We start from the raw sequence: 22,856 nt of genomic DNA, 5'->3' as shown, positions 1-22,856 counted from the left end.
ATGACGTTTTGAAGATTGGCTTATTTTTCACTAAATAGTTATATGCACAATTTAGTCACATGTATGCAAATGAGAGAATCAATGATGTCCCTCGCTCACTCTTACTTTTGTTTTTTATTGTTTGAATTAAACAATATTTCAATTTTTACAGATATGACAATAAGGTCCAACTTGACTAAACCATAAAAACAATAATTCCACATGTTCCGGGAAAATTAAACCTTTTTTCACAGGACATTTAGAAAATTAGAAAATGTAATATTTGATATAATAAAATACAGAAGAAAAAGTGAGTGATGTCATCAGTTCCCTCATTTGCATACTGACCGGGATGTGCATATAACTGTTTTGTGAAATTAAGCGAAACTTTAAAATGGCATAACTTTCTTATTTCAAATGCGATTTGGATGAAATTTTCAGTGTTATGTTTGTTGGATTTTTCTCTTTTTACATTCAAATTAACTTTTTGTTGGGGTTGACTTGTCCTTTAAGGAGAGATGATAAAGAAGAGGTGGAGAGTGAGAGGAAGGGAAGAAAGATTAAAGAGAAATGCCAGTAGCTGCAGTAAACACTGATTTCATGAGAAAATCTGTAAAACCAGGCTTAATTGTCAGAATATCATCGAGGATCTAGATCTGGTACAGTTACATAAACTGAACTTTGTGAAATATTGAAATCTACGCTGAAAAATGTTGACACTGAAGATCACCAACACAGATAGGCACAAGTGGGACAGTGCATTATTATTGCTGGAATAAAGACCCGACGAAAGTGACCGAATCCGTGCTTATTTTGCTTATTTATCAGCAATTACACAATTTCTTCCAGAATCCTTTGGCACATAATTTTTATTCATACAAACAGACACTTGGGTGGTCATTATATAAGATTCTGTTAAAAGTCATTTTGAGATCGTTACCAAAACTGGAATTTATCTTTAGAGGAGAGCATACACATAATTGAGGGAGGGATAGAAAGATGTATTAGTACTTGAAAGAGACAAAGGAAGGAGCAAGCTCGGGATACATGTAAATGCAGAGGGGGCAAGGGAGGGAGAAAGAGTGAGGTTGAGAAAGGGAAATGGAGAGGGAAGGACCCGGGAATTAAGGGGGGGGGCACTCAGTTTATAATGCATGGTGGGTATGTGCAGCGGAGAGGACCCCCATTTTTACACTCAAATGTCTGTTCCAAGGCATAGCATTAATATTGAGACATATAACAAAGAAAGCTGCTCCAAAGCATAGCATTTTCTTCTTATTGAGAAAAAGAAATCCGTTCCAAAGCTTCGCATATTTTTGTCATGCCGTTCTGGTGGCAATGAGCTGCATTTTTGGTGAAAAGCGGTCACAAAGCGCTGTCCGACAATCGCCTCTGCGCAAGCGCACCCGGCGCCCATGCCGTCGGACTAGCTGCATGCATGTATGCCCGTTCCATAGGGGTGCATACGCACTCATATGTAGGCGATCCATTCCAAGGACCACCGTATTCACAAACATTTGTAGTTCCGAGGACCCTCCTTTTTTACGATAAACCCGCTCCAAAGCCCCCCCTTTTTTGTCTTGCTAGCGGCACATACCTACCACTTGAAGAAAAATTGAATGAGGAATTGTTCCCCCAGGGGAAGGAAAAATGGAATGAGGAATTGTGAGTCGAGGGAGAAGTGGTGGGAGTGAAAAACTGAACAAAGGAGAGAGTTTGACTTATCAATCTGATCACCTTTTCATATTTTTTTCTTTATTGCATTTATTTCACGGTCATTTTCCCCATCAAACCTATCTGCAGAGCCAAGATATGAATTGTTAAGCAGGAAATGAAAAGATCTAATTTCCTTTATTGTGCATGCTCCCCTAGGTGATTAAGCTTTGCACAGTGATGTGAACAATATTAGTAGACTATTTTCCATCATTATTATGCCAAGAGCAGAATTTTGGTATTATGGCAAAATCTTACAATTTTCAGGCAAAAAAGATTGAATTTCCCCATGATTCATGCCATATTTTCTACAAAATACAATTGAACTCATTCAGTAGATAGCATTGCATGTTTTCAGCAGTTCTTAAAGCGAGGAATGGAATTTCTATAGTGATTAATGATTTTAATAGAGAAGTGAAAGATGTGTTTAAAAGAGAGCAATAAAATGCAATTTTCTCAGTTTAATTGACAATAATTTTACTTTTGTAAAAGCAGACACAGTATTCCATTCACACTTCAATTAGAAAAATGTTTTAACCCGCCCTGAACCTTTTAAAACTGGAAAATGATTAATTGTATTGTATTGCATAATATATGGTGCAGCTTTTTGCATGTGATGTCTCAAAATAATCTCTTAAATACAACTTTTCTTCTTGGATGGATTTTTTTTTTCATCTATTGTTTTTTCTCAGTATTCCCATTTTATTGAACTCAGATTGACAGCAGTGTGAACACAGGGTGCCACACAAGCACTTGCCTGATTGCCTGGGGCAAGTAAAAGTTAGAGTCGGGCAAGTGTTGTGAAGTCAAGACCAAAACTATTTGCCTGAAATGGGCATGCAAAATTTTCACGATAGAATGACCAACATTAGGTCGATATGATATGATATTGACCCTGATTTTGTTCATGGCAGTAACAAGGTAGATCAGTTCATGTCAAAAGAGAGAAAAGGTCAATGGTTTGTAAAGCCACAATTCTGTCTTTTGAAGAGGTAATACTTTTTTTTCAAAGATTATTTGGGCAAGTGAAATAGATTTTTGGGATAGTATATTTGAACTATTCAAAATTTTACTTGCCTGACTGGGCAAGTAATTCTAAAAAGTTATGTAGCACCCTGGACTGAACATCTTCATTATTACATGTATCTTCTCCTTCAGACAAAACCTTCAGAAAATCCAAAGAACATTATAGCAAACAAAGAAGCAGACGGAATAGATATTTTAATTGTACTTCCAAAAATACCACTGTCTGGTAGACATAAAAACATTTCTTGATTACTGCAAGGTAAAATGTTGAGAATAGAGCACTGTCTCAAAATAAACATTTCATGATTAGATGTTGATCAACTTGCAAAAAATCTTTCCTTTTTTTCATTTGTATAGTTACTCAACTAATTGTCCAATATAACACTCGCACTGAAGAGGTATCCAGAGTGGGAAATTATCTTCATATTGTTAAATTTGAACAGTTTTAAGCCTGCCTTCGTATAGTACCTTATGCTTTTCACACTGTACTTTTTTTCCTTAACCCCAGGAAATTGGTGGGGCTTAGCCTCACCAAATGATCATTTTAATGATTTTAAAATCCTTCAGCAAACATTAGAAACACAAGTCATGCATTGAATATTTCCCAATTACACTAGGTGGTTTCAAACCGCCTCGATCACAAGAATCCCTGTTAAATTACGAGAACTTTTTAAGGCTACAAAATACCCGTTAATTATTCCTGCATTCACACCGCCCCGAAACACATCCTTCGGGATAAGTTCCCGAAGTTACGAGCATGCGCAGTATGGTCTGATAAGCAAGCAAGGCGCGAGATTCAAATTCACTAGCCCAGCAGCCACCCACTCCACCGCACCCAACGACACGCTGGGCTAAAAGTTCCCGTAATTTGCTTTCACATCGCCAAAATACCTGCGACCTTGGAAAAATCCCCACGAAAGTTCTCGTAATTTCGCCAAGTACCTACTATTTAGCGGGTATTTTCTTTCGGGGAAATTACGCGTAGTTTGCTTTCACATTACCAAAATACCTGGTATTTTCTGATCGGGGTAAATTTCCCGATCAGTGAATACCTGGAACTGGCGAACTTCGAGGCGGTCTGAAACCACCTATTGAAGCAGTTCCACTATTAAAGGTAAATGCCAGTTTTGGTAACCATATCAAAATGAGTTCGTACAGGATCCAATGAAATGACTACCAAAGTGTCTGTTTGTATAAATAAAGAATATTTGCCAAAGGATTCTGGAAGAAAGTGTGTAATTGCTGAAAAAATTAGCAAATAAGCACAGGATTTGGGTCAAGCGTCGGGCGCGACATTCAAAGCAATAATAATGCACTGTCCCACGTGCGCTTATCTTCAGTGTGAATATTTTTCAGCATAGATTTCAAGATTTCACAAAGTTCAGTTTATGTGACTGTACCAGATTTAGATCCTCGATGATATACTGACAATTAAGCCTGGTTACAGACTTTCTCATTAAATCAGTCTTAACTGCAACTACTGGTATGTCTCTTTAAATTTCAAGATGGGAAATAAAATATTTTTTTAAATTAATTGTTTTTTTTTGTATGTTCAGGTTCGTTATGATGGGATGGGCAATGAACTAGCGGATATCGACGGTACACTGAAAATGGCAATGGCCCACCAAACCTTCTACTGGTTCGTAGACACGCACATGAACAGCACGAGCCGGAGGTCAAAGTTCATACGAACAGAGGTAAGCATTTGATTTTCAAACTTGCTGCAGGATGTTGATTCATAAATCATGCATCAGTTGTCTTTAATGAGACATTGTCCTTCAAAAAGGATGTGAAGCGATAAGTCACATCTATATGTAACAAGCATATTTACATGTAAGTTGTGTATAACTCCCATCTCTCTTTACACTCTAAATTACAGGGATTTACAGTAAGTCCAGATGGACTGTAGTTAGGGACCAATCGATTTCTGGATTTAGTTTTAATCCTTAAGACTTAAATTTAAATCTCAAATGATTTAAATTAAAATCTTTCAAGATTTAAAAATGAATCTTAAGGATTCAAACTAAATCCGGAATTCGATTGGTCCCTAACTACAGTCCATGTGGACTTATTTTAAATCCCTGTAGTTTAGAGTGTAACTGATGTATGAATGTGACCAGCAAAAGCCACCTGATAGTATTTCTAATTTTTATAGGATTCTTTTGGAATTAATTATTATTTGCATCTACACATTGACTTTTGTTGTTTTAAGATTGAGAGTTAATGTATCAAAGTATAATATTGTATTTCTGCTCCAAATATTTTATGGCAATCATGCTAATTGTTTACATTCCTTTGGAAAAAAGCCATGATATATGTTCTGAAATTGTGATTATTTTTTTTCTTATTGAGCTTATAAATACATTGAACTTCATTATTTTTTGGTGTTTTTTAATTTGATTTCAGGTTATAGTGTACTGTATATTATGCAACATAAAAAAAACGTTCTTTTTTTGGAAAAAGAGGAATACATTTATTAAAAAAAAAGAATATTTCCCTTGTGATGGAGCCATGGTGCGGTCAGTGGAACGAAAAGCTGGAACAAAATGTGCTATTAATCTTATTACCAGCAATAGATTAAAATTCATTTCTATTTCTTCTGTTACTGCTATTTTTATGTGTAATTGCAATTAACTTCCCCTCCCCTAGCAAATTAGAGTTTGCAGATTTTTCATTTCATTTTTCCCTAATTAGTTGCATTCATTTCCCTTGTGAAATATTTGAAATTACTATGTGGGTGTGTAGTATTACCCTTCAAAAAGTAGTATTTAATATCTGAAAAAAAGATATTTGATTTTTCCTTGATACAAAGACTGTAATATGAATCATCGGTAGGCGTATATGTAATCATTTCTTGTATAGACCTCAATTTTTTTTTTATACTTAGGAAATAAAGTGGATGAAAACCCCTGTTCGAAGTCTACTTTTATCATTATTTTCATGTATATGGTATAATCATCAAACAAAGAACAACATACAAGGAATAGGATTCACTGAAATGAGAGTCACATGTATACAGGCAAAGCATTTGTTTTTTAAAAAGATTTTTGGGGCTACTTTTCACAACTTTCATGTACTACCCAAAATCTGCAACATCGGATAAGCTTTAACATTTCAATGAATCAGGATTTTCCAGTGCTCTGTTCAGCATGTCAGGGGGGAAATCTCTCCGGGGGGGGGGGGGCAATAAACTACTTTGCTGTACACACGTGTGACCAAAAAACGTGTTTAAAGGGGCGTTTTGTTTTAGTTTTGGACGCGGTACGCGCATGGACTCGTTAAGGGTATCAAAAACACTGATTTTCAAGAAAAAGTGTGGTTTGAAAGACTAGTCAATGGTCAATTGTGGGGTCAAAAGTATTTAGGTTTTTTTTCCCTAAAAAATTTTTTTTTCAAGACTAGCTAAACGTGTTTAGGGTATGTTTTTATTCCAAGCTTTTTCCCCGAGGTCATATTTTGGTGACATCTTGTTTAGGGGCCAAAATGTGTAAATAAAGACCTGGAAAAAAATTGTTTAGGGGGTTATTTTGCACACAGAGAAAAACTCGTTTAGGGGGTGTTTGGAAATTTCTTGGTCACTCGTGTGTACAGCGATATATTTGACTTCCCCCCATGTGAGCCCCTGTGTGTTTTATCCCTGCATGGATGTCCTGAGAGGGAAAAGGCTTAATTAATTCAACTACAATGTACACCCCAAAGGTCTCCCTTTCCAATTCATACATGTGATTTGCAAAAAAAAGTTTAGATGTAGTTATAAAGTTTGTTTTGGTTATATTCTTCTTTAAGGTGTGGTTTGGCCGACCTCATAATAATATGACGAACATCAAAGCGTATGAAGAGTACAAAAAGTTTATCTTCACTTACATCAAGCTTTTAGACAAGAAGTCTACAGAGTAAGTTCTCAATTTCGTTCTATTTTTTATTTATCTAATTCACATCATTCTCATGAAGATTTTTTTTTTGTTGTTGGTTATGTTCTCTCACCCCTTATCCCACCTTATTGTCTAGTTCTCATGGTAGATATATTGAAACTTTCAAGTTTTGTTACCTTAACTTGACTATTAAAGCACCCATTTCTTTTCTTTTTTACCTTTTCCCCCAAAATTCACCTCAAACCTATGTTGTGTACTCATATCAAACCTATAAACAGAAAACATCCAGATTTTAAAAAGTTTTTTCCAGGTTCATATCAAATTGCTTTGCTTTGTATTCTGATTTGGTCTTCTGAATATGAAATACATTGATCATCTTTTTTGTTTGTGCTGTGATCTTTTTTTTCATCTTGATCATAGAAAATGAAAATGAGGGAGGGGTGGTATTCTAACACATTATCCTCATCTTTTTTATTCAAATGCTTTGAATAGTAATATCTTTTAAAGATTTTCAATCAGGAGATGCAAGTATTCTTTTACTGCAAGATAAGAACTGATACATGCCTACCTCGTTTCTAAAATGTTCTTCTCTACAGCAAAGTCGACGTCTTGTACGGCGGCACTGAGATCTTTGACCAGGAGGTATCCATGACCATCTACCACGATGTCCTTCTCTCCATCCCGACCTTCATCGCAATCTTTGTTCTCCTCTTCGTCTTTACGTCCTTCTCGCTCTGGCTTACGATCTGCGGTCTTCTGAGTATCGTCTTCAGTTTCTGCCTGGCCTATTTTTGCTACCATGTCTTCTTCGGGATTGAAGCACTTGGTCTCCTCAATGTTGTCTCTGTCTTTGTGATAATCGGAATTGGTAAGTCCAAGATTAGTGCGTAGTTGGCATGGACAGACTCACCAGTTCCTTCCGTTTCTGCCAACGCATTTATTGATTTTATTAGAACCATTTGACTGATAGAAAATAACTAAAACATCCAAAACTATTTGAGATTAATAGAGTTCCACATTACATGAAAATATTTTTTGTGCAAATTTTCAATTGATATAATTTGCAATTGATGATAAATTTTGTTACTTTTAACACTGAATCTATGTACTTTAGTAATTGCCTCAATGAATCCTCACCAAGGAGTGGATACATTACTAAGATTTTTTTTCTTTTCCTCTTTCAGAGGTACTTTATTCTTCATATTCCTTTCTCATTTTAACAATTTCTTTCGTAACACAGAGCGTATAGAGTTACACAACAAGTTGCATCTAAACATGTACATGTAATAGACATCAACTGTTTAAATAAGCTAACTTGTAATAGAAATGAAATTTGTAAGGTTAAAGCTCTTCGAACATTTCAATTAAATGAACATTGGATTTAAATCTCCATTTTACATAAAAAAGTATCTCTTTCTTGAACTCATACCAAATTGAATATGTATTAAAAGCTCTTCCTTGCATTTTATACAAGACATATGATTTGTATATTGCATACTGTGCAAATATCATAAACAAATTAACTAAAGTAAACTTGCGATCGTGAATTTTGTATCCAATGAACAACGTCATTTCGTCAATAGGAATTGTGATTTTAAACATAAATTGCAGAGAGTTCTTTATCTTTTTCCAAAAATCAGCAACAGGGTTACATTCTAACATAATATGAACAAAAGTTTCGTCTGCTTCACAGAACATACAAGATGTGTCATTAGCTAATTTCCAGCGACATAAATTGAATTTAAAGGGTAATAAATTATGAAGCATTTTCAAGTTGTATTGCTGAATCTTGTTATACTTTAAACACTGAAGTTTGAAATTAAAAACATTTTGCCATTCAAAGTTTACTGGTAATCCTAATTTGGATTGCCAGTATTGTATAATATGTGGATCGGACTTTTTGGGGGTTATGAGTAAATCATAAAAATCTTTTGATTTCATATTCTTTAAATTTACAATATCTCCTCCCCTAATTTCAAAAAGATCTTCTGGAAGCTTTAGAGATAAGGTGTCACATTTGTCAGTCCATTCAGCTGGGACAGCTCTTTTTAGCTTTGAATATTCAAATTCAACTAAAAGAGATTTACATGCTACTGTTTCAAAAATTTCTTCGGAAGGTTTCCAGGCATGATTACGTAATAATTGGTGAACATAAAATATATTGTGGTCGAACCACCTTTTGAAATATAAAAGGTTTCTTTCAAATTTATATGACTGTTATACCATAAAATTTTGTGTTTTATACTATTAATATTATGATAGTCAGTAAAACGTATGTCATACCATGAACACAATAGATCTGTATAAAAGGATGGAATTTGCTTTTTCATACATACAATTAACATATCTTTTTTTGAACAATTGAAACGAAGACACAAGGGCATTGGTCCTATCTTTGCTATCCAAAATTTAAACAAGTACATCCATGGTTGATCATTGTATTTTAAATATTTTGAAATCCACGAAAGTTTTAATGAAGATAATTTTGAATTTAAGTCTATCATATCTAATCCTCCTTTATGAAATGAATTAATACAAACATTTCGTTTTATCTTCTTTTTTCGAGCACCAAATAAACGTATACATCATTTTCTCTAATTCACGTACCAGGTTGTTTGGTACGTGTATTACAGTTGCAGGGTAAACAATTTGTGATATTATCAAAGATTTAAGTATTACTATTTTGCCATATATAGTTAAATTTCTCATTTTCCAGATGTTCATTATAGATTGAATTTTAACTAACTTTGTATCCCAATTCATTCTTTCTTTTTTACGTTTATCTGTACCTACAAAAATTCCAAGGTATTTCACTGGATCATTTGTCCATTGTATATCTCTTAAGGTTTCATCTTGAGGGAAGATGGACATTGCATGAGTTTTTGTTAAATTAAGTTTAGGGCCTGCAATTTCTCCAAATTGCCTTATATCTTCTATCGCAATATTACCAGAATTAACAGAACTCACAAAAATTGCTGCATCATCAGCTAACTGTGATATTTTTATTTCTTTTTCTGAACACTGGGTTCCATTTTCTCCTGGAATAATTATTCCTTCAATATTATCGTTTTGTTTTATTTTTCTTGCCATAACATCGGCAATTAATAAAAACAGTGAGGCTGAGAGTGGACAGCCTTGTCTTACACCCTGTTGTATTTTGAAATTTTGTGACATCCAACCGTTATTAATCACTCTTCCGGAAGCATCATTATACAAAACTTTAATCCAATTAATAAATGAATCCTTGAATTTTAATTTGTGTAATAACTGAAATAAAAATTGATGGTTAACATTATCAAAAGCTTTTTTGAAATCTAAAAAAATGAAATAACCTGGAAGATTTAGGTGCGAACAAAGATCAATTACATCTTCAACTAAACGAACATTTTCTGAAGCTGAACGCAATTTGAGATAACCAGTTTGATCCATAGAAATTATTTTATCGATAACACGCTGAAGACGTGAACAAATGACTTTGGCTGCAATTTTGTAATCGATGTTTAGAAGTGATATAGGACGCCAATTGTCAAGTAAACCTCTATCACCTTTTTTATATAACAATATTAAAATACCTTGCTTTTGAGATTCTGACAACTTATTCTTTATGTAGCCTTCATTCAAACTATTGATAACCATATATTTTATATCTTGCCAAAAACATTGATAAAACTCTGCTGATAGTCCGTCACTACCTGGAGTTTTATTACCTTTCATTGACTTCAGTGCTTTGTAACATTCGGATTCCGTAAGTAAACCTTCGCAAAGGTCAGCTTCTTCTTCCGACAGGGTAGTAAACTCAACATCATTGAGATAATCATATATTTCTGTTTTAAGAACATTATTCTTATTTGAATATAGATTTTGATAGTATTCATAGATTTCTTTTAAAATGGCTTCTTCATCAAAAATGACATCTTTTTACCGTTTCAAAAAGTCTAGATGTTTCTTTATACCATTCCTTTTTTCCAAGTTGGGAAAATATTTTGATGATTTTTCGCCTTCTTCCATCCATTTTTCACGGGATCTCACAAAGGCACCTTTACATTTATCTTCAATTAATTTATCAATCTGCTTAGTAACATCGTTAAGTTCAGTAAGATTACTGTCACTCGGGTGAGCATCATTTGCTTTCGAAAGGATTTCAAGTTTACTTTGCAAAATATGATATATTTGGTTTCTTTCATTCTGTATTGTCTTTGAGTATTTTATTGAATATTCTTTGATCTTAATCTTGCATAAATCCCATAACATTTGATCATTATAGTTTTTATATTCTAGTTTTACTTTCTTTATGATATTTCTGATTGTTTGTTTAAATATGTCGTCTCTAAGAAGTGAGTTTTTAAATTTCCATACACCCTTACCCTTGACTAAAGATGAAATTGTAAGTTTTAAGGACACAGCATTGTGATCACATTTCAGAATGGGTCTTATATCTGCGGAATGTACAAATGAACATAAATCATATGAAATTAACCAATAGTCTAATCGGGAATAATAACCAAGTAAGTATTGCCGCCAAGTAAATTGTTTGAGTGAAGGGTGACATTTTCTCCAGATGTCTACTAAGTTCAACTTTTTACATATATTTTGCAACAGGTCATTAGGTTTATATGCATAACTAATTCCTTGGGTGTCCATACATGAACTTTGAACTGAATTCCAGTCTCCACCCAATAATAACAAATCTTCTTTATGTATGTGTGCTTTAAGCCATGAAAGTAAACCTCTGAAAAAAATAGACTTTTCCGATGATTTTGTCGGAGCATAAACATTTACAATAAAATAAAACTTATTGCTGTAAGATAATCGAATACCGATCACACGACCACCGGGTTGTCTAATACATTCTATGATATCTATACATGTAGGTAAACCATCCTTTATTCCAATTAAAACACCCTTTGAATGGTTGGTACCATTGTTAAAAAATATTGAACATTTACTTTCTGTATATAATATTGGTTCAAGGTTCTTGGTTATAAAAGTTTCTTGCATCAAAACAATATCGTACATTACTAAGATAATCATTTCTTTAAATGCACTGTTTTGTTAGAGATGATGTTCCCTGAGAATCACTAGTATAATCTTGGGTGCGCTATAATAAATATTATTACAAATAACTTTGCTAATCATCATGGTAGCAGGACCTAGCAGAAAATCAAATCAATTATGAAATGAACCACTGATTAGCATTCATTCCTATTAAAATATTTTTTTTCAAAAGTTCCATTTAATTTGTGCAGAAATGTTTCAACTTTAATAATTTAAAAGGACTGGAAAATCCAGACTATTATTATTATTACTGAGAGGATAAAGAAAGTTGATACGTCATGTTAATGAGGTCACATTGGCGAGTAAATGTAAAAAAAAGCATCAAGCCCCCATTACATGTAGGTTAAAGAACCTTGTCTTTTTTTCCAGGAAATAGTAAAATAGTAATAAAGATTTGCGTTAAATATCATGCTTTTATTGTGTCTAATACATTATTAGTGCCTTCGTAATCATGCTCATAGGTCTCCATATATTTTTAGCACTTTTATAATGTGTAATCTAGCATTTTTAAATGCTTGATGTTCATTAAAGCTTCTTTAACCCTAAGAGAGCTGGGTTATTTTGACACATCTCTCAAGGGGGGAGGGGGGCAGAAGGGCAGATTTCCCCCCCCCCTGGCCACCCCTGGAGAGGGGAGGGGGCAGATTCCTAATCAAGGTTTCCATTGTAGTTAAAATGATAAAGTGACCATAATTGTATGAAGTCGTTACGAGACAGGCCCCCAGGATGTGCATGAAGGAAACTTTAGGATGGCAATGACTTCATTTTAAGAGTGGTACATCCTTGATACAAATATTATTAATGTACATTAACCTGGTCTTCTGATTCCGGTTTGCCCGCACACATTTTTTTTATATCCAGATCAGGATTCAAATTATTGCAGAGTTATACAAGTGCCTTCGTAATCATGCTCATAGCTCTCCATATATATATTTTTAGCACTTTTATAATGTGTAATGTAGCATTTTTATATATGCTTGATGTTCATTAAAAAGTCACTAACCCTAAGAGAGCTTGGTTATTTTGACACACCTCTCAAGGGGGGGGGCATATGGGCAGATCCCCCCCCCCCCCCGTCCCTGAAGAGGGACGGGGGGCGGATTTCCAATCAAGGTTCCATTGTAGTTAAAATGATAAAGTGACCATAGTTGTACATGTAAGTCGTTATGAGACAGACCCCCAGGATGAGCATGAAGGAAACTTGAGGATAGCAATAACCTCATTTTAAGAGTGGTTCATCCTTGATACATACATTAACCTGGTCTTCTGGTTTGCCCAGATATCCAGATCAAGATTTCGAATTATTGCAGAGTTAGATGTGTATCACCCAAAACTTGACCATATTATTAATTACATGTATGTATAATTTGCACAGTAGTAGAATGCCATCATATAGTTATAGATAAATACTTTAGTTTAGGAAAGTGTTTTAAAAAGTGCCTTTTAATTTGTGCAAAATTGTTTTTTCTTTTATTTCATGCATGTTTGTTGTGTCCGCTGAACTTTACAAAATTGCTTTATATGCTATTACAAGACAAGTTGACCATGATAGTAATAAAAATAGAAATGAAAAAGTCAAATATTTGGGTCATTTTGCACTTTTAATTAAAGTTGCTTTCAGCATGTTGCATTTTTATCCACATAAAGATAGGATCCTTTTTATAAATAATGTCCTCATTAATGCCCCCCCCCCATCACCACCACAACAAAACTCATTAAATTTACTTGCTCTAGTTACCCTCGGTTTTTCCTATTTGATATGATGTGCTGGTATGTCATTAAATATTTCATTCATTCATTTACCATAAAATATTGAATATCTCTCAAATTAGTATAATTGCAACCACTGAGAAAAGGAAATGTGAGTCCAAAAATTTATAGAGGCCAGCAAAGTTTGGTTTGTCATGGTCAAATCTCCTTGAACTACTTTTGAATGTAATTGTAGAAAAGAGAGTGGGGTGAAAGTTTTATATGGGAGTATATGTATGTGGCTTAGAATGGCACAGGTTTTTACTAGGTTATTTAAAAGAAATGAAATACATTTTTCGAAAATACTAATATACAGTGCGTATCCAAAAAAGTTTAGACTTTGAAAAAGGCCTGGGAATTTTTTCACATATAATCTTGGGTTTGGGTCTCATATATCTTATGAAAGTAAAAATTTTGACAGAATGTTACACTGGAGTGAGCACTGTCCATTTTTGTAAAGCTCGCAGAAATCTGTTTGCGCAGAAATGCTTGTTTTCACGCTGTTTAAAGGGGAAAGGGCGAAATCAAACTTACCCTGCGAAACATTTCTAATCCATTTCCCTTGCACTTTTAGTAAATTGAAATAAAAACGGATTCATTCGAGTATTTTGTAACAATTTTGCCCCCCAAATTGAAATTTCAGCACTTAGTATAAGCACAACCTTCACCCTTTTTTGTGCCAGCTGGATCAGAGGACATAACAGAATCTGAACAGCATTTTTCACTAAGTTTGTATCATTTAAAGTGGGTTTACATTTCATTTTTTATTTAATACTTGTTTCTCCACACTTTTCCCAAGCTTGACAATGAAACAAAATGAAAATGAAGCCTAAGCCATTCCATGTAAATCACGGCTCAGTGTAAAGCAAATGTTGTCATGATGGCCTCGGTATGTTGGGGGAGTGGGTTGGGGCGCAATGCAAGTTAAACAAGTTAAAGAATGTAAAAGATATCTTCCAATCAATTTTACTAGCTAAATTCTGCATGTTCTTCATGATTAAGATCTACTTTTATTCGCATGACCATTTCAAAGTTCTGCGCAAATCATTTTAAACAAACTTTTCAAAAGTAAGTGGTGCTCACTCAAGCAGAAATATTTTTTCCGACAGTTATATCGTCATTTACTTAATTGGATCTGTACCAATGTCAAAATGTGGAAAAATCTTCAGGATATTACAAATATATAATTTTAAAGGATTTTTCTAAGTGTAAACTTTTTTTGATACGCATTGTGTAATATTATTTGTAAGAAAAATACGACCACATTTTTGTTAAGTTGGTATAACTTTGGAAAATTTAGCATACAATTAAGTCACTTGCTTGTATTGTAATAATAACAATTGGCATTTATATAGTGCTTTATCAATCTATGACTGTTCAAAGCGCTTCACAATTATTATTACCCGGTCACTGGATTCATAGAATTCCAAGAAGCCTCTTAGGTGCAAACTTGCTAAACCAACCTCAAATGACGGTTGTTTCCTACCGGTACCCAAATAGCACCTGGGTGAGACTGGCAAAGTGTGGATTGACGCCTTGCCAAAGGGCGCTAGGCCATGGTGTGATTCGAACACACGACCCTCTGATTACAAGGCGAGAGTCAGAACTGCTACACCACGGCGCTTATTGTAAAGTGCAATGCATATAAAGTTTGCTATTTTGAATGTGTATTGCTTATTTTTAGAGGTAAAAATGTAACAGATTGTTTCAAACCTACAACAATTATAAAAACCTTTTATATTTTAAGATAAAAGATGGCTAGTACATGTACATGTAAATTACAGGAAAACCATCAAAGTTTGAAATTATTAAATGAAGTACTATTCTCTGTTCTACAAATTAAAAAAAGTTTAGAAGGGTTAATTATTTCCTGTCATGAGTTAATTAGTTCCCTAATTAGTTCTCTATTTAGTTTCCTAATTAAAAGCAGCAATTAATAATAAAAAACAGAATATACAAGGTTTACCGATACATATACAAGGTTTACCGATACATATTTGCTTGACTGATACATATTTGTACAGTAAAATACAGAAGAAAAGTGAAATTATATTGCCAATCATTCACTTATTTGCATTCTGTTCATATTTGCGTGTCACTGTTTTTAATATAATACAAAATATTCTTAATTTTTTATTTTGTTTTTTCCATTTTTTAACAAAATTGTTATACTTTTACATGATTTTTCCTCTCTCTATACTTAACTCAAATTTTGTGCCATCTTATGGTTTATTATTGAGTACTATCATTTTGCTATTTTCTGTCATTTTTTTCAAATTCTCTCTCAGGTGTCGATGATGTTTTTGTGTTTGTGAACACTTTCCGTCAAGCTGACTCCATCAAAGACCCCGCCCTCAGAATGGCTCATACCATTACCACAGCGGGGGGTGCCACTTTCTTTACTTCCATCACAACGGCAGGGGCATTTGGAGCCAATATGGCCTCCCAGGTATGTGTATGACAGTCAGACATGCCAAAGTCTTTTGCTACCGTTACATTAAACGAAACCGACTCAGGAGCGACTGATATCTTGTCAGTGCTAATTATTATTGGTCTGGAGTTGGTTTCACCAGCATGAGTGTAGCATTAGACATTAGGCATGACACTCCCACAAAAGAGGCTCTATCTCAGCCCCTCCCCACCCCCTCAATCTTTTTCTTATGTTGTCCCAACATATCCGCATAAACGCCTATTTACGGAGTGGGACATGTGCATACCATGGCCGCCTCAGTTAGCAACAGACATCAAAGCCAAAGTATTTGTCAATATGTATCACCACATTGTCAACATGGAGGTGCCGTGGCCAAGTGGACTAAGATGCCGAACTACACACTTGAAAGTCTGGGTTTTGAATCCTGGCATGGTACTTTGTGCCCTAGAGCAAGGCATTTAATCTATTATGGTTCTTTTTACCTTAAATCAATACATGAAAATGCTCTATGCATTACTTGTAGAAATGTACATTGTACATGTATGCTTGTGATGATTAAAACAGATGTTCTGATTCTATTTTTTTACAAACAGATTCCAGCTATTTATGATTTTGGTTTGTTTATGATGTTACTTGTCATCTTCTGTTGGTTGATGGTGGTCATGATCATGCCGTCGGCTCTCAACATCTGGTGTCGTGCTCTCAACTGTGAACTCTCTGTGTAAGCACTGGGACCTTTATTATCTTTTAAAGTCATTGCCTATTTGCAGAGCTGCCAACTAGTACTGATTTTCAGTATTTAGTACTGAAAAATGAGAAGAACACCAATGATTTCATGCAAAATACTTATTTTAAAGTTTCAGTTTCATGTGTTGTCCTATGGTATTTCTTTCAAATACTGATTTCCTCACCAAATCAGCTTTTAAATACTGAAATGTTCTTGTACAGGTTGGCAGCTCTACATTTGTTAATCCATGTAGAGTGTCTCCTTAGGAGACTTTTGCTGTTTCCCTTTATGGTATCTTTAATGCTAGCAATCACAAATGGAATATGATACGAGAGAGAAAATTGTTCTAAATGTTGATGTCCACTGTGCACAATATGAGGTGCTGTACCTGATTACAGGCCCTTGCATATATAAACTTGATTATCACGTACTCTTATTTGGCAAGGCGAGGGCTTGGATTCCATGTAATTCTTCATTCCATCATCATGATCATATTTTCTGGCTGTTGCATTTAACAGTGACAATAGAAATAAAGCAAAAGAAAAAAAGAAAAATTTGGACCTTGGGAGGTTTGGGGAAACTATGGTATCATCAATGATGCGAATGCAACTATCTTCCTCGGGGATGCACTCCACTGGAAAATAGTTGCATTCTGGTGTCACTCCTCTGGCTTTAGTACAAATTTGTTCACTATCTTTGTTCTCCTTTTTGTAGTTGCTTACTTCAGTCATAGAGGTAGACTTGTGGTTTGATGTGAAGAATTAAACTAAATTTCAACCCATTTCATGATTGTTCATGATTTCATGAATATTATGGAAAAATTTGTTGAGCGGTCATTAATTTGCTTTCTGTACAGCATGCAGAAATTCAAGAACAGGAAAAGTGCTAGCCCAAGTCATCGGCGAGATGCCAGTCTCTACAGGGTCCTGGCCCAGTACGAGAACCAGAGTGAGGCCAGGCCACCACTGGTCCAGGAACCGTGTCATCAGGGAATGACTGAGGTCCCAGAAAACCATGTCCTGGATGACAGCGATATACCTCTGTTGGACCTGGAGGATGAGACGGAGGAACAGGGTGAGTGTCTTTGGCTTGTTCTGCTAATGGTAATGTTTGGCAAATTACCTGATGGCGATGATTATGTTGATGATGGCGAGGATGATGATAAGATTAGGGTGATAGTAGTTGAAGTGATGATCGTGGTGATGATCATGATGTTAGTGATGATGGTAAAGATGATGATGATGAAGATGACGGTGACAATGAATGCAATTACATGTATGTTGGTAATGATGATGAATACAGTTATGATGATAATGGTGATGATGACTAAGTCAGTCTTAATTGATGATTATTTCAACAAGATCAATGGGTATTCTTTTTCTGGCTTGTTGTCATTTGACCAAGTTTCTTAGCCAGATCCTGGCTCTTGGTCTGAGGAAACAAAATGCTCTGTATCCCCTTCAAAATGGTAAAATCAGGCCATCACTGGTAGTCATTGTATTAGAGCTGATCCTGTTTTAACCCTATCTGAGTCGGGGGGTGGGGAGGCCTTGGAGGCCCTCCCCCCTCAATGATACGAACAATATTTTCGCTCGCAAATTTTTTAAACCGCCCCGCTCACTTACTTTTTACCTTCTAGTCTTCCGCAACTTTTGAGTCCAATTTTGCATCACCCGGGTATGTGGTTCCGAAATTACGCAACATTATGTAACTGCATGCCAGACCAAAAATTGCTCAAACACGTGATTTTGTGTACAAAGTCAATGCAAATTGTGTTTTCAACCAAAAATCGTAAATGTATGATTATTTTTAGTTTTGCTGGTCCAACTAATTACATTGAAAAAACAATGAAAAATAAAAGGTAAAAAAAATGAAAATAAATGAGCATACCGAGTAATCACTTAATAGCCATTTGTCCCAGACAACCCGTGTGCCAATTTTCGGCGTGATCGCGCGGTCGATGGCCGAGATCTCAAGCGGGGCCTGGGAGCCCCCACTCCGGCCATATGAACTTCCAATATACCTCTGCCAGTCTGCCTACATGTAGGGTTAAATCTTTGCCTTTCTTTGTGTCTTTTTACTTGATCCAGGATTGTTGACCGATGATGAAGATGATGTTCCTCTGCTAGAAATAAGACCTGTCCCTGGTCCTGCATCCTCCACGGAAACCAAAGAATCAGCTAGTTTGACTGCTGCCCTCCAGAGGGCGCTTCATAGATTCATTGCTAAACCAGTCATGAAGGCCAGATGGGTTGTCATTGGTGAGAAATTATGATTACGATTGATTTGGATGTTAAAAAAAGCACAAATGAATTTCTTTTTTGATTAAATTGATAGTAGAGAGCAATGATTTTGAATCAGTGTCCTACATATCCATATAATAAGATTCTGTATGCTCTGATTGGTACGTGGTGGAAGTATTTTTGAGAATTTAGCAGTCTAATTTACCATGAAATATCAATTACCTGATGTGTGTTTTTGTATCTGTACTATAAAGTGAGAGAGAATGCAATGAAAGTGAGAAAATAAACTTTCGTTGATTTTCTGCCTCAAAGCAAAACGCAAAATGTGAATCACACAGAATACAATTAGGTATACAGTATACGCTGTAGACTTTACCAAGCTCAGTAGCAGAGTAAGATAAACCCTTAATAATGTTTTGCCTTCTAGCACCAAACAAAAGGTTTGTTTGATAAAACTTGTTATCATATCAAATTTGAAATAACAGTTAAAAGCTACTGAAATCCATCAATCTGATTGGCTGGTAGTGAATTAGAAATTGTGCATTTGTTACTATAACAAGCCTTATGAAATGGGATACTGATGATACCCCCCGAAAAAAAAACCTATTGAGCTGCAATGTATCTTGTACATAAAGATGTCAAGAGTCTGGAGGGTAATGTATGAATTCTAACCTTGCTTCTGTTATAAAAAATTTGGTGTTTATTTGAAATATTTGCCATGTTTGTCATTTTAGCCATTATCCCTGTAAGTTATCCCTGTAAGAAAAATTGTAAGTTATACAAGTGTCCACAGTCTGATAAAATCTGTTCACTATATTGCTAAATGGTCATTTATTTCTCTTTCACAGGGATATTCTGCATCATATTTTGCATCACCATTGTCCTGGTATCCCGCCTCCAGCCCGCCAGCCGTCCCCCAGCGCTCTACCAACCCGACACCAACCTCCAGCGGCTTCTGGACCTCGCCTACAACTTTAGTGGCAAGGATATCCGCTGTACCGAGTGCTCTGGGTTCGACCAGGGTGACTTACACCCCGTGGTACCTGTCCCAAATGTTCCAAAGGTCCTCCCTGGGATGCTGACCCCTAATCCAGTCCTGCCCACCCATCGGCCAGAGACCACTCTCTGGCCTCCGTCAGAGCCACAGATACCGACGGTTGCTGGAGGGGGCGATGGAGGGGGTGGGGAAGGGGGTGGAGCAGGGACTGATGTAACAGTCGTTGGACCCCCTGGACATCAGACCCCTCCTACCACTAGCAAACCATCTGAGAGCTCTCCAACTCCGCCACCTAAAGGTGAGTTCCAGATGGATATATCTTAATCTTGACAGTAACTTGGTGAACTTGAAAGATTACCAAAAGCTGTGAGAAAACCGAAATAATGTTTTAGTGTAGTCTTTTTAATACTTGCATAGTGATATCAGAAAAGGAAACGGTGAGCAGTTTCTACAAATCATCCTGTTGTAAAGCTAGCTTTGAAAATACAACAGTTCTTGGAGTATGCGCTTTCTCAATCTGTGTGTGCTAAAAAATGTTGACTAAAGCTGACATGCAAGAGGTCATTTTTATGATGTATTCAAAATACTTTGATACTTCTTTTTGTGAATTGCAAATGTATTTTAATTCATGTCTGATCTATCATAGCACATTTCTGACTGTTGAAATGTAAAATGCAACCTTTTCATTAGTTGTCTCTCTCATCTAATACATAAAAGTATTTCATTATATTCACGTTACAGTATGAAAATGGCCTGTTGCAAATTAATATATATCTTTTGATGAATTTGTGTTCATGTTAATCTGACCTATGCCTGCTTTAACTTCCCCCATTTTTTGTTGTTCATTTTTGTCCATCATTTTGTCTTTGTGAATTAGAAAAATACCTTCAGATTAACCTGGTAATATGACCCCAAGTTTTGATAACGCTTTTTGTAATATTACGCACAGCCAAATGAGGATTTAGATTATTGCAAGCCATTTGTGTTTATCAGTACTCTATAGGATCAATTGAAATTAGAACATGCAACTGTTGATTAACATTTTAATGTTAAAAAGGAATTTGTTTTCAAAAAATTGAAATATATGCAAATGTTGATTAACATTTTTATCATTAAAGCCCATTATTATTGAAATACATGTACGCTTGTACAGTCATCATTTGTTAACCTATTTACAGTTTTTTACTAACATTTGGGAATTAATCTGCTATTTGTTAGTGTATGACTTTAAAACAGCTTTATGAAACTGGTGCTACTGTTAAATGAGAAAGATAAAAAATATTATAGGGAGAATTTTTCATGTCTGGCTTATATCAGGGCTTACGTGCCAGGATGTTAATCTTGTCTGTAAGTATGGCTCCATCTGCCAAGAATCTAACGAACTGAAGGGAAGACCTCGCTGCGTCTGCAAGACAGATTGCAACCAGTTAACGATCGATCCTGTGTGCGGGTCGGACGGGGAGACGTACGCCAGCGAATGTCAGATGCGGTCTTACGGGTGCATGGATAAGCGGGAAGTGACAGTGGCCAAGAAGGGAGTTTGCGATGGTTTGTAATTTTATGGGATGTTCAGCTCAGAAGAAACAGCAACCAACATTTTCAATTGTAGAAGTTCTTGGTTGTGTAAACAGTAGAGAAACTAGTCTTGAGCTACCCTCTTTCATGTGTATGTGTAATTCTAATGTAACTACATCCAGTTGACCCATCATAGACCTGTTTTTAGCAGTTCATATTAGGAGAAAAGTGCATTTTTTGCTAGCTAACAAAGGATTAGTTGTTTTCTGAAAGAATAGTGCATTGCATAAATAGAAAGAAATTGAACACCAAAATCTTGGAATGGATTATTTGTAGAATAACCTGATAATATGTAAAGTGCAGACAATACAATCTTCCAGAGCTAGCTGTTAGTTATTGCTACATTGTTAGAAACTTGATTCCTGCTTACTTGCTTGTGTGCAGTGGCCAGCATTTTATCTATTTTCATTTCTCCTATAAGATTGTTCTTTAAGTTTTTTGTGACATATTTTTGGTCTTATTTGCTGTATGGAGCAGGGCGGAAAGATTTGCAATATCATGGGTAAATTGTGGAATGCACACTTTAAATATGTTCTTTCAAAATGGGCACCAGTGACATTTAGGCCTTCAGCTTGAACGAGCTGAAGCTTAGCTGATGAAGACATAATCACAAACTTCAACTGACTGTGGGCCAAAGTTTAATGTTTAAAAGCTATAAAGTGCACTATTCTTCACAAATAAAGAGCAGATGAAGCACTGCTTTATTTGGGAAATTTATTATTATGCATCAAAATTTATTTATTATTTTTTTATCTTGATTTATTCTTCTTCCTTTTTTTTTTTTGGGGGGGGGGGATAATGTATCTGTTGGTGCATGAAGTCACAAAGTTGTTTCAAACTTCACTTAACATTATTGTCATTCTAGCCAACAATACACGATACAATGGGATGATGATATTATTGAAGTGTCTATTTGGTTGCTGTTTTCTTTCTGAGAAATACTTGGGATATTTTTTTATGAATTTTTTTTATGAGCATGTGAATGTTTATTTTACAGTTTTGATAGCTTCATTTCACTCATGCAACTAATCTCCTGCATTTGATATGAACTTTTCTAATGTGCATCCCCTGTAATAGTTGATTACTGACTACGTGTAACAAACTATCAAGCAAGTGAAGTGACCGACGAGAAAATCATTTTATTTGAGTTTTTTAAAATGTAGCTTAACATCAATCATTTATCATCAAAGCTTAGAAATCTCGTCCATGTACATTTTTATGTGAAACTTTCTCTGTACATGTTATTATGGATTAAAGTTATGTTAGAGTTTTAATTGCTTGCTATATTTATCCATCATCATATATTTAACTCCTCCGAAATACATTTTCATATGATTTTTTTAGCATACGCAATGTCAGTGTTTCCATTATCACACATAAATTCCTGTCTGAGGTCAGGAGATGCATGTATTTGCTTTGGATTTGTTTTATTTATTTGTTTGTTTCATTGTTTGCACCTTAGCTTGTAGTTCATTTGATTTCCTGCTTC

The 22,856-nt window shown here is 35.2% G+C and overlaps 1 protein-coding gene across 4 annotated transcripts in view; it reads left to right on the top strand.

Annotated features, from left to right (window-relative positions):
• Nucleotides 1-22,856, top strand: part of LOC121427343 (protein dispatched homolog 3-like) — a 51,737-nt gene that overhangs the window by 17,069 nt on the left and 11,812 nt on the right. For all 4 annotated transcript variants that reach the window (XM_041623686.1, XM_041623685.1, XM_041623689.1 and 1 more), the window contains exons 3-11: nt 4,275-4,415; nt 6,505-6,611; nt 7,187-7,458; nt 15,683-15,843; nt 16,419-16,546; nt 17,409-17,626; nt 18,643-18,813; nt 19,644-20,090; nt 21,110-21,340. In XM_041623686.1, coding sequence (XP_041479620.1) covers nt 4,275-4,415; nt 6,505-6,611; nt 7,187-7,458; nt 15,683-15,843; nt 16,419-16,546; nt 17,409-17,626; nt 18,643-18,813; nt 19,644-20,090; nt 21,110-21,340 — 1,876 coding nt within the window. The remainder of the gene's footprint in view (nt 1-4,274; nt 4,416-6,504; nt 6,612-7,186; nt 7,459-15,682; nt 15,844-16,418; nt 16,547-17,408; nt 17,627-18,642; nt 18,814-19,643; nt 20,091-21,109; nt 21,341-22,856) is intronic.

Source organism: Lytechinus variegatus, chromosome 14, assembly GCF_018143015.1.
Source record: "Lytechinus variegatus isolate NC3 chromosome 14, Lvar_3.0, whole genome shotgun sequence".
Classification (NCBI taxonomy): domain Eukaryota; kingdom Metazoa; phylum Echinodermata; class Echinoidea; order Temnopleuroida; family Toxopneustidae; genus Lytechinus; species Lytechinus variegatus.
The sequence above is the reverse complement of the archived record's forward strand: the minus strand, read 5'-3'. Positions and strand labels throughout refer to the sequence as shown.